The 13447-nt window shown below is 42.5% G+C and overlaps 1 protein-coding gene across 3 annotated transcripts in view; it reads right to left on the bottom strand.

The window, feature by feature from the left end:
- EI24 (EI24 autophagy associated transmembrane protein) overlaps nucleotides 1-13447 on the bottom strand; it is a 66427-nt gene that overhangs the window by 52541 nt on the left and 439 nt on the right. The window contains exon 2 of one of the 3 annotated variants that reach the window (XM_033917453.1): nucleotides 3128-3333. In XM_033917453.1, the coding sequence (XP_033773344.1) occupies nucleotides 3128-3169 (42 nt within the window). In that variant the 5' untranslated portion in view covers nucleotides 3170-3333. The remainder of the gene's footprint in view (nucleotides 1-3127; nucleotides 3334-13447) is intronic. The other 2 variants (XM_033917454.1, XM_033917455.1) reach the window with 2 other exon arrangements.

The raw sequence follows: 13447 nt of genomic DNA, 5'->3' as shown, positions 1-13447 counted from the left end.
ATTGACCTCGACCCAAACACCCTCTAGCACACTGACGAGGTTTGTCCACTGGTAACTGGGAAACCTTGAAGTCTGAACTAACTTGTCTAATTCTTCCCCAAAGAGAAAAGAACCTGTAAAAGGAAACTTACTGAGCTTGGATTTGGAGGCCATGTCTTCCAATCAACTACAGAGCCATAAAATACATCAAGTAGCAACCCCCAAGGCCACAGACTTAACCGAAGCACACAAGTCATATATGGCATCTGAAAGATAAGAAGAGCCCAGTTCAATTTTAGCCACCTTCTGATGTACCAGTGATCATTCATTAGACTCCCTATCCAACACTTGCTTGGACCAGCGGAAACAGGCCCTGGCCACCAGACTACCACAAATTGCTGGCTGGACCACCAGAGCCACCACATCAAAACTCTGCTTAAGAGACGACTCTATCCTCTGGTCCTGGGGGTCCCTCAGGGCCAAACCCCCTCCACCAGAACAATATGTCGCTTGGCAATATCTGAAACCACAGCATCCACAACCGGAGACCGAAAAGAATCCTTATCAGACTCAGGAATAAGATAAAGCTGAGATATGGAAGGGGTGTCTGGAGTCTTCCACTGAGCATGCACTATATCCTGGAGATCCTGATGCAAGGGAAAGGAACGGGAAGTCATCTGAATCCCCTTAAGAAGAGGATCCACCACCCCCAGAACCTCTTTGGTGTCCTTCTCAAAATGCAAAACAGGACACACCCGAGGAGCTCTTGGAGCTCTTCTTGGAGAAAAATGTGCACCACAGATGAATCCTTCCCTGCAGATGGCTAAGACAGCCAGCTATCTGCATCATCTGCCCCCCCCTAGAGGGTCCTGCAGGTCATCAGGGGACAAAACATTGTCCAGGAACACACTGTCCTTCCACAAAACTAAAAGTTGTTTAGGTGGGGTAGAGGAGGCACTGGTACCGACAAGGACAATCCCCTGGATGAGGCCAAAGCCCCAAAGAGGAGACAGGGCTACCAGCCGTGTGCATGCAATATGCCTTGTGCATGGCAAGAACAAAATCTAGCAGAAAAACCCACGGGTGGGACAGAATCACGCTCCCCTGAGGCAGAGGCCTGTAAGACCTGTTCCTGCCTCTCCAATCTAGATGGGAGTTCCTGAGAAGACTCAGGCAAAATGGTGGAGTTTCCCACCAAAGAAGAAAAGCCCGTCAAAAAGGGCATCCCCGAGACCGAGGGCACTGAAGAGGCCTGAAAAAGTCACAGAAAGGGAATCCCCAGAAAGGCTTAATGCACCAGTAGGGGAATCTCCAACACTGTCGGTGGTTAGGAAACTTGTGGCTCCTCACCATCCTTGGCCGATGCACCCTTCTCATCTGCTGGAGAAACCCTGAAGTTGACCAGCTCCGAAGCTAGCGAGAGATCCCCTTCTGGCCATGACCAAAAACAACAAAGGCCGGCCGCATTAAGCCCTTGTCAGGAACACACTGAGCACTTCTTTGGCTTGCAAGAAGTGCTTATTGTGAACCGTGAGGCAGGCTGAATGAAACCGGCAGCTGAATGGGAGAAAAAATATGAATGTACACAGTCCCTGAAAAAAGGCACCGAAAGAAAAGTACTGCCTTAGGTCTGGTTTTTTTTTTTTTTTTAATGAAACTTTAAATTAAAAGGAGCAGACCCCACAGGCACTCAAAACTGTAGTCTTCGCCTTTCCTTGGCAAGGCGTATAGTTGAGGTTCCTCTAAAAAAAAAAAAAAAAAGTGGGGATGTGGACAAAATGGGAAGAGGGACTCAATCATCTGAGTGTGACACCCCCAAGGTGGTAATGGTCCCACAGGACTCCAGCTCAGTCTGACAAGAAAATAGGGGCAGATAAAAAGGCTACTGCCTAACTTTTCCAACAGACCCTGCCAAGGCCTAAAAGAAGACTGCACAGGCTTGCCACCTCCACCTAATAGAGGCTGAGATTGAACAGACTGATTCTATGAGGGACTGCACAGCCCACTTGTACTGTAAGAATTCTGTATGTTCTCAGTCTCCACCTGCTGGCAGAGCAGCAAAATCCCATCTGCCTGTGCCAGTCTAGAGGGATGATAAAGAACTCCCTTTTATTCCTGTCTCTCTTTATCCCATGACAATCAGCTCAGCTCTTCAAAGGGCCTTACCTATCTCCCAATAGGTTGATCTTCTGTTAAGCTTTCCTTTGAAGATAAAAATTCAACAGCCTGGCTTCACCTATTAAACCCTATCTCTTGTGCAGGGAGCACCTCAGCTCTCTCTGCTTAGCAATGCCCAAAAACATTCAGCAATTCTGGCTTAGATGTTAACTGCCAGGAGTTTGGTGGTGGGTGAATTCAAGATTTTTGTTTTTTAATAATTTATATTCTGCATATCCTAAAATTCTATGTGGATTATAAATTATTCAGGTCCTCAAGCATTTTTCCATATCTGTCCTAGTGGGCTCCCACTCTATCTAATGTACCTGGGGCAATGGGAATTAAGTGACTTACCCAGAGTCACAAGGAGCAGTACTGGATTTGAAGCCACAACCTCAGGGTGCCGAGGCTGTAGCTCTAAACACCGCACCATACACTCTCACAAGTTAACATTCATTGAAACACTGCTGACTCTTTCCCTTTCTTGTTTAAAGTTAATTAGATGCAACTTAGATATGCTGCTTCATGCACATTTGACAATATAAATATAATAAATTTCTTCCCCTTTTCTGACCAATAAATTGACCACACTGTAAACAGAACAGAAAATAACCATTAACAGCCATTAAACCCTTTTTTCCATGTACTTCTGATGAGCAAAAGTATTCTTAACTGAAAAGAAATACTGTAAAAGTCCTATTTCTGAGTAGCCAGCGGATGTGGTAAGAGTGGATAGCATAGCTGGTTTTAAGAAAGATTTGGACAAGTTCCTGGAGGAAAAATCCATAGTCTGTTATTGAGAAAGACATGGGGGAAGCCACTGCTTGCCTTATATCGGTAGCATGGAATATTGCTACACCTTGAGTTTTGGCCAGGATTGGACACCGTGAGAACCGGCTACTGGGCTTGATAGACCATTGGTCTGACCCAGTAAGGCTATTCTTATGTTCTTAACTGCTTATGGTGAGGAAGCAAACTAGGAACTACTTACCCGTGTAAGGTCATGCAGGAAGGTTTTCACGCTGTCAGCCATGTCCCCTCCTCTAATGGTCCTGGCTCCTTAGGCACTATCAACTACAGCTGGGAGACGGGCACAGATGTACATTCAGTGATCTCATCTTGGAGAGACACATTACAGGATGGGTCTGTCAGAGAGAAACACGCCTTCATCCAGATATGAAAAGAAGTGAACACTTCCTATAGTATTGGAAAAAGCTCCAGTCAACAGATAAATTATACAATGCTTAAACACAAAACAGGGTGTAGTGTTGCAGAATTTAGGGCTGTACAATCACATGGCAAAGTCATATCCCATAATTACAAACTTTAGCTTTGTTGATAGCACAGAAAGATATTAGGTGTTTCTTGTGCTTCTAGTTTCTTAATAAGCATTACTATACATTAAAAAAAATTTTTTAGAAGACCCCTTTCCTTTCCCATGCATTACATGATGTCAGGGATAAAGCCCATGCTTTCTTGAATTCAGACACAGTCTTGGTCTCCAACACCTCTATCAGGAGACTATTCCACACTTCTACCACCCTTTCTGTAAAAAAAGTATTTCCTTAAATTAGGTACTCCTGAGCCAATCACCTCTTAACTTCAACCTATGCCTTCATTCCACAGCTTCCTTTCAAAAAGCTTATTTAGCAGCGTCCCCTTCCCTCCTTTGCCTCCCCTGCCCCCTCTCCATTTTTCTTTTAATTTTATCTTGATTTATTTTTCATGCTTTAATGTCCTTCCCTTCTAGTCATGTTTGTTTTCGTCTGTCTTGGAATCACCTTTCTCTTTTTTTAAGCTCATTTTTGCCTTATTACCAAAGTTTTAATATTTTTTATGTATTTTAAACAATTTTTTTTGTAAACCATTTAGCTATTCTTTGATAGATGGTATAACAAATGATAAATAAACTTGGAAATGAAAGAGACTCGACTCATGGGTATTTATGCCACATAGGTATTTAAATGTCTCTATCATATCTCCCCTCTCCTGCTTTTCCTCCAATGTATAAAGATCATTAAATCTGTCCCCAATGGAGTGGTCTTCTAAATTAGGGATTTCCAAGCTATCACTAAGCAAAAGACCTGCTGTCTCAGTTGCATACCAAGTTTCTCTGGCCTGTGTTATCGTGCCTTTAGCCTAGGTCAGTGGTTTTCAACCCTGTCCTGGAGGACCATCAGTCAGTCAGGTTTTCAGTATAGCCCTAAGACAGGGTTGGAAACCACCAAACAGGGAGAGAAACATATGAAAGCCATTTTTTGATAGGATATCTAAGTCCAAATCAGGACGTCCAGAGTTGGACGTCCAAAGTAGAGCCTATAATCAAAAAGACGTTCAAGAATAAGAGGACATTTTGAAAATGAAGTGCCTGAACATCTGAAAGCTCGCAGTCTAAAACCTGTTCTACTGGATGTCCAAGTCTTTTGATAATATGACCCCCTAAGATGTCTAAGGTAGACATCCTAAGGCAGTGGTCTTCGCTAATTTTTAAGCGAGGGCTGTTTTTGGGTCCAAAAGGATTGACGGAGAGTTGACAAATATCTTCCTACTTGGAGCCATGACATGGAACTAATTGAAGATATTGAAAATATAACTTTGCGAGGGGACACTGTTCTGGTAGGGGACTTCAATATGCCTGATGTGGATTGGAACACACTTTCAGCGACGACTAGCAGCAGCAGGAAGCTGATAACGTCCATGAAGGGAGCACGACTTAAACAAATGGTGTTACAGCCCACTAGAGCTCAGGTCATCCTGGACCTGGTACTCACCAATGGGGAAAGCGTCTCGGAGGTCTCGGTAGGAGATACGCTAGCCTCAAGCGACCACAACATGGTACGGTTCAACCTCAGGAAAGGTCTCCCTAGATCAAACACAAAAACAAAGGTACTTCAATTCCGAGGCATAGACTTCGAACGCATGGGAGATTTTGTCCATAGGGCACTGCAGAACCAAGATGTAACGGATGATATTGAAACTATGTGGTCAACCCTGAAATCGACCATACATGAAGCAACTAGCCTCTACGTTAGATCAGTAAATAAACGGCAGAGAAACAATAAACCCCAATGGTTTACCGCTGAGATCTCGTGCCTTGTTAAAAGAAAAAGGCATTTATTTCCTACAAACGTACGAATGAACTGGAAGCCAAACTAGAATACACAGCCAGGGCTGCAGCGGTCAAAACGGCAGTCAGGGAGGCCAAACTTCGAGTGGAAGAAAATTTAGCGCAGAACCTCAAGAAGGGAGACAAATCCTTCTTCAGATACATTAGCGACAGGAAAAGAAACACGGATGGGATAGTACGCCTAAAAAAACCAGATGGGAAGTACGTGGAATCAGATTCTGAAAAAGCTGAACTTCTGAATGAGTACTTCTGCTCAGTCTTCACCAACGAGGCTCCGGATCACGGTCCACACTTACAGACAAAGCAAAAAGCGGAAGACCCGTTTTGGAATTTCAAGTTTACACCCGGTGACGTCTACTGCGAACTGACATCACTCAAGGTGAATAAAGCCATGGGACCAGATAATCTACACCCCAGAGTACTCAGGGAGTTGTGTGATGTCCTGGCAGAACCGCTATCCGTACTCTTCAATCTCTCCCTCAGTACGGGGAGAGTACCCATGGACTGGAAAACGGCTAACGTCGTTCCACTACACAAAAAAGGTTGCAGAGAGGAGGTTGCGAATTACAGACCGGTGAGTCTGACATCAATAGTGTGTAAACTCATGGAAACACTAATCAAACGAAAAATAGACACGATCCTGGATAAGGAGAATCTACGGGATCCCAGTCAACATGGATTCACCAAAGGTAAGTCCTGCCAATCCAATCTCATCAGCTTCTTTGACTGGGTAACAAGGAAGCTGGACTTGGGAGAATCCCTGGACGTAGTGTACCTGGACTTCAGTAAAGCATTCGATAGCGTCCCTCACCGTAGGCTGTTGAGCAAGATGAAATTGATGGGATTGGGAGAAACGCTGATTGCATGGGTTAAGGATTGGCTGGGTGATAGGCTTCAGAGGGTGGTGGTTAACGGTACCCTCTCTAAAACGTCGAAAGTGACAAGCGGAGTGCCGCAGGGCTCAGTCTTGGGCCCTCTACTTTTCAACTTATTCATAAGGGACCTGACTCAGGGGCTTCAAGGTAAAATAACACTATTCGCCGACGACGCCAAATTATGTAACATAGTGAGCAGCTCCAATTTACACGATAGTATGACGCAGGACCTGTTTTTGTTGGAGCGTTGGTCTTCGACCTGGCAGCTGGGCTTCAATGCCAAGAAATGAAAGGTCATGCACCTCGGCAGTAGAAATCCGTGCAGAACTTACACCTTGAATGGTGAGACCTTAGCTAGGACTGTGACAGAACGAGATTTGGGAGTGACTATCAGTGCAGATATGAAAGCTGCCAGTCAAGTAGAAAAGGCTTCATCTAAGGCAAGACAAATGTTGGGTTGCATCCGCAGAAGTTTCGTCAGTCGGAAGCCTGAGGTCATCATGCCGTTGTACAGAACTATGGTGAGACCACATCTAGAATACTGTGTGCAATTCTGGAGGCCACATTATCGTAAAGATGTGCTAAGAGCAGAGTCGGTTCAGCGGATGGCCACCAGGATGGTCTCGGGGCTCAGGGATCTCTCATACGAGGAGAGGCTGAACAAGTTGCGGCTCTACTCTCTCGAGGAGCGTAGGGAAAGGGGTGACATGATTGAGACGTTCAAGTATATCACTGGGCGTATCGAGGTGGAAGAAGATATTTTCCTTCTCCAGGGACCCTCAGCCACAAGAGGACATCCGCTTAAACTCAGGGGAGGGAAATTTCAGGGCGACACCAGAAAGTATTACTTCACTGAAAGAGTGGTTGAACACTGGAACAAGCTTCCGATACAGGTGATCGAGGCCAAAAGCGTTTCAGATTTTAAGGGTAAATGGGATGCCCATGTGGGATCCCTCAGAGGGTGAAGTTACGGATGGGTCAGTTAGAGCGGGGGCTCTAGAGCAGACTTAGGGGGTGGGTCTGTTGAGTGGGCAGACTTGATGGGCTATGGCCCTTATCTGCCGTCATTTTTCTATGTTTCTATGTTTCTAATAATGCTTTACGACAGGGGTGTCCAACATGCGGCCCCTTGAAGTATTCTGTGCAGCCCCGGTCGAGGGCGATGCAGTGTTTTCCTCTGCTGCCCACAGGTGTTTACCCTCTTGCCGGCTCCCTCCTCTGTCTTGCTGTAGAGTTTGCGCGGCCCCAGAAAATGTTTTTTCGGCCAATGCAGCCCAAGGAAGCCAAAAGGTTGGACACCCCTGCTTTACGACTTTCATGCCTACAGAACATTACTACTAGAACCTTGGTCAAATCTGCAGAACACATGCAAATACAGGATCACAAACGAGACCCTCAAAATTCTTATGTCCTAAATCATTTAACATATTAATACAATCTCTATAATCGACTATTGTAACGTCCTATTCAAGGGAATAGCCCAAAAGGAAATAAGACAACTACAAATTATCCAAAATGCTTCAATTAAACTTATCATGAAAGCCAACAAATTTGACCGTCACCTCTCATTAAGAAACCTCCGCTTTCATCAATAGACTCTTGATTCCTTATACCCCAGCAAGAATACTTAGATCAAATGATCAACATTTATTAATTGTTCCCTCTCTCAAAAACATTAACACACATCGACAATTTATTTTCTCTGTTACAGCGCCTCAAACATTTATTTAAGGGACGAGCATCTTCTCAACAGATTCAAGAGTAAGTTAAAATGCTCTCTTTTTAAAGATGCATTTGACTATTAGTAAACTAGATTAGGACCCTTCAATGAACTCTATTTTCTGATTTATCTCAAGCCTTCTGCTTTCACCCTCGCTGCAACATTACTACCAATACATTACAGCATTACTACCAATACTATTAATATTCATCTGGAACTTCACATAGAAGAATTTTCCAATTTCACTCTCGACGAACAATCCATAACCTGGTACAGCAAAACACAAGAAATGCTAGATTATTTGGCCCCCATTCATTCCCATACTAACTCCTCCTCCTCAATTAAAAAACCATGGTACAGCCAGGAACTTTCTTTTACTTGCCGTCAGCTCCGCTTCTGTGAAAGACTCTGGAGACACAAGCGCTCCCCATCCACACTTAAAAAATACAAAGAACAAGCTACCTTTTATAAGAAATCATTACAGGCAGCTAAGAAAAATTACTATGCTAACCGTATAGCTACTGCAAAAAAATCTTCAGCACTCCCCTTACGTTAGAAGACCCGGGCCTACCTCAAACCAACCTACAGCTCAAGCCATTGCCGAATATTTTGACCAAAAGATCAAAGGTGTACGAACTTCAATACCTAACTTACCTATTTCCCCTTTACCCAAATATTCATTTCCCTTCAGTTCATTCTCTGCTTTTTGTCTACCCACACTAGATGAACTGCAGGCCATAACTCAGAGCCTAAATCCAAGGAATAACTCTTTAGAAAATCTGCCCCCTACCATTCTTAAAAATCACTTTAGCATCTTCGGTCCATTTCTACCTGACATGATCATCAAAAGCCTCTCTACCGGCTACATACCATCTTCTTGGAAATCTGCTCTTATATTTCCAAAGCTTAAACAAATAAACATATCCGAAAACCAAATCAATAACTACCGCCCTATCACCAACTTACCTTTCCTAGCAAAAATAATTGAAAACTAGTCTTCAATCAACTGTCCAACTTCATTGAAAAAACTAATGCTTTGCATCCCTACCAAACAGGTTTTTGAACAAATTACTCCACTGAACTCTCACTCATTGGACTAACTACCTAATTCATTATTTTGAAGACCACCCTAAATCCTCTGTTCTAATTTCTTTAGACCTCACATCTGCTTTTGATACAATTGATCATTCCCTACTTCTTACACGACTAGAATCTATCAATATTTCTGGTACAGTTTTGCAATGGTTCTCTTCTTACTTTCAAGATTGAAACTATAAAGTCAGTTTCAATGACTCCATCTCCTCCACTATTTACCAAAACTATGGAATTCCCCAAGGCTCTATTCTTTCTCCCCTTCTTTTTAATATATTCCTGGCACCACTATTCACTCTGGCCCAATCTATAGGTTTCATCGTATTTACATATGCTGATGATATCCAACTACTTCATCCCTTAAATCCTACATCCCCTGATGAAATAACTGAAATTAATCAAAATCTCAATAAAATCAGCCTCTGGCTTCACCATAATAAACTATCATTGAACATCCCTAAAACTACTAGTATCCTTTTCTCGCCCTCTCCAGATGAACATTTATGTCTACCCATCTGTAACGACTCCTCTCCAATTCAAACGGATAGTAAAGTTAAACTTCTTGGAGTCATTCTAGACAAGGACCTCATCTTTCATCAACAAGTTAGTGCAGTTATGCAGAAATGTTTTCATAAGCTTAGGCTCATTCGTTCTATTTCTTCTTTTCTTGATCCCTCCTCAATCAATATCCTGATTCACTCCCTAGTAATTTCAATTATAGATTACTGTAATGCCCTTTATCAAGGTATAACCCAGAAAGAAATCCGCCGTCTACAACTATTGCAAAACACTGCTGTTAAACTAATCTATCATGCAAAAAAAATTTGACCATGTCACCCCTCTCCTCCGCAAAGCACATTGACTACCTATCACTCATCGTCTCTCCTATAAAATACTCCTTCTCACTTTTAGAACAAAAAACTCTAACCAACCGGTGTTCATAGATAAACTTTTGATCCCTTACTCATCATCTAGGACCCTCCTTTCAAATAATCAAAATTTACTTTCTATACCATCAATACGGGAACTATTTTACGATACTACTTGCAAATCCATCTTTTCAGTTACCGCACCCTCTCTGTGGAATGCCCTCCCATTAGAGTTCGATTAGAGAACTCGCTTGAAAAATTTAAAGCCAAACTTAAAACTTTCCTCTTTAAAGATGCCTTTATTCTTTAGTATCAGCTTCTGCCTCTTAATTTCTTGATTTATGTGAAGCTCTGAAACATCTAACATATATATATATATATATACTTTTTTTTTTTTTTTATGATTCCCTCCTAATATTTTTGCAACTCCCCATTTACCGTCCTTTTTTTTAAATTAATTTTACTTCGATGTATTTTAAACAACCTTTCCCTCCCCTACTTTCCTTCCATTTCATGTACGTTAATCTGAATTTGTCCAGTATTTTTAATATTTGATAAAATATTGTTTTTGTTTACCTATTTTAATTGTTTCTTACAATTTTTTTTATATTGTACACCGTCTAGACATTTGTTTTGATAGACGGTATATCAAAAATAAAAAAGCTTGAAACTTTCCCTTATTTGTCTTACTTACTTTCAACAATTGTATTTTTTCCCCCTTTTTTCCCTTTTTTGTTTTGTATATTCTATGTGTATAGTCTAAGTTGTTTATTTTGTCCCCCTGAAATTTGTAATTTTAATTTTGTACACCGCTTAGAATTTTGAACAAGCGATTAATCAAATTTTTAATAAACATGACACCTAAAATGCCAGACTCTGCATGCAGTACAGCACCAGAGAAATAGAAAGAAATGTATTTCTTCCTGAACAATGTACAAAATATAGATAGCAGATGTAAATTCTGAAAACTGACACATTTCAATCATTAAATTGAAAATAAAATCACTTTTCCTACCTTTGTTGTCTGGTAACTTCATTTTTCTACTCATCTTTTCCCAGTCTCTGGTTGCACTTCCTTTTGTCTGTGCTCTTAACTCTGTTTCCAGGGCCGCCTTATCCATTTGTTGTTTTTCTCTCCTTCACTTTCTACCCTACATCCATTTTTGGCACTAGCTTTTAACATTCAATTTTCTTCCATTTTTCTGTTTCCTCCTCAAATCTATCTACTTTTCATGTTTTCCTTTCACATCTATCTATGCACACTATCTCCTCCCTGCCCTCTTTCTTCTCCTCCAATTCCCATCTATCCATAAACAGCATTTCTTCCATCTCTCGTCCCTTCCCCACACCACCCCTCTCCTCCCCTCCCTGTATTCCACTCCTCCCTCTCCTTTGGTCTCCTTCCCATAGTCTGGCATCTCTCTCCCCTTTGTGGTCTGGCATCTCTCTGTCCTTCTCTTCCCTCTCTCTCCTACTTCTCCCTCCTCCTTCCCTTTCCTGGTCTTGCATTTCTCTCTCCATCCCTTTCTCTGGAATTTGTTGCTGGAGAATGTGGTGAAATCAGTTAGCCTAGCGGGGTTTATAAAAGGTTTGGCTAATTTCCTAAAAGAGAAGTCCATAGGCCATTATTGAGATGGCTTGAGGAAATCCACTACTTATTCCTAAGATAAGCAGCATAAAATCTGTTTTATTACTTGGGATCTAGCTAGGTTGCCCACTGTTGGAAACAGGATACTGGGCTTGATAGACCTTTGGTCTGACCCAGTATGGCAATTCTTATGTTCTTAAGAGGGAGAAATGTGGACATGGTGGTGAAGGGAATGGAGGGAGAGATGCAGCATGGTGCTGGAGAGGAGTGATAGAAAGAGAAATGTTGGGCTTGAGTCTGGTGGGGAGAGACAAAAGATGCTGCACAGGCACCAGGGGATGAGAGAGGAAAAAAATGTTGGATGTAGCAGGAGAGGAGATGAGAGAGATGCACCCTAGATCCCCCTCTCTCTATCTCTTTCCTCACTCCCTTTGCAGCAAGGAGGGAATGAGAAGAGAGATGGTACAAGGAGAGAGAGGAAGAAATGCTGCGCAGGGGAGGGAAAAAAAGAGGGAGATTGATCCAGGACAGAAGAGAGAGGATACTGTATAATGGGAGGGAAGGAGGGGAGGGGAGGGGAGAGGGAGAAATGCTGGGCCCTGGTAGGACAAACCAATGGACAGCAACCGAAGAAGAATTTGCAGAAGACAGGAAAGCAGAAAAAAGAGAAACTGGAACCATCCCGATGGAAAAATAAATCTCCAGACAACAAAGGTAAAAAAAAAAAAAAAAAGATTTATTGACTGAAATACCTTAGTTTTGGGAAACGTATATAGCAGATGTCTTTGTATTGTGTTCATAGAAAAATAGCAAAACCCGAAAATAAATGGGAGATAAAAAATCAGAAAAAGAGCAAAAACCTCCCAAACCCCAAGAAATGGAACTGGATAAGGGGGAGAGACAAGTATAGGAATGGTGAATCTACTCAAAAGACAACCAGGTAAGGAATTTTCAGTGCTTGGGAGAGCCCTCAGTCACACAGCCACCCACTGGAAACTCCCAGAAGTAATGGCTGTCACTGGCTTACACCCAGAAGAATGTTAACTGTGAAACATCCCCGGGCTCTCTCTGTGCTAATTAAAGTGGTAAAAGTGCACCCAACAGTGCTGAGTGTGAAAAAATATATATATAAATCAAAAAAACACACTCTACCATTCACTAAGATTGTCTCTACCCCTTATCCAGGGGGCCAAAATATAAATATCAAGTGTCCATATCCAACAGAGCAAAAAAACAACTGAAGTACTTAGCTTCTCCGTGGAAAAAGACAGCCAGCAGATGTCAAATTTGTCCGACGGGACTCCGTTTCGGGAACAGCTGGACTGCGCTGTGACCACCAAATCATCCGGCACAGCTTAGATTGACAGAGTGGAAAATGGCGCTTGACCGAAATGAACGCCTCCAATTGTCTCTCCCCCTTATCCAGTTCCATTTCTTGGGGTTTGGGAGGTTTTTGCTCTTTTTTTGTATTGTGTTCAGCAGAAAAGGAAATCTATTTCTGGGTTTATTTCTCTAGTGTTGAAGTACTTGCTGACCACAGCGGGTGGGAATCCCCAAGCACCACCAGCTGAAGACCTCCTCCAAAGGTGACCAAAACTCCTTTCTACCAAATGTAGCAGTCACTGATGACATCTTTGAGCCACTGAGGCACTGAGGGACCTTGCTGCTGCCTGCCAAGCTTGGTAAAAGGATTTTTGGCCACTTTTGAGGAAGTCTTCAGCTGACATAACTAAAAGTGTCCTCATCAGCTGGATTAGGTATATTTACATTAGAGGCTCTGGCAGAGACCCATTTACAGTTAATATTTCCAAATTAATAAAGTCTTTGCCTTGTAAATGGGTCTCTACCAGATCCTCTAATTCAGTAGCATAATTAAATCAAAGTACTTCTGAAGTTTAAGGGGATGGGCGGGGACGGAAAAGATTATTACTTGCGGGACAGACATGGAGGGATTTGATTCCAGCGTTTGATTTCTACTTTAGACAGGTTTGGGGGACCCTAACCCCAACACCCCTAGACAGACATTGTTTCCCCTTAGCC

Source organism: Geotrypetes seraphini, chromosome 13 (assembly GCF_902459505.1).
Source record: "Geotrypetes seraphini chromosome 13, aGeoSer1.1, whole genome shotgun sequence".
In the NCBI taxonomy this organism is placed as follows: Eukaryota; Metazoa; Chordata; class Amphibia; order Gymnophiona; family Dermophiidae; genus Geotrypetes; species Geotrypetes seraphini.
The sequence above is the reverse complement of the archived record's forward strand: the minus strand, read 5'-3'. Positions and strand labels throughout refer to the sequence as shown.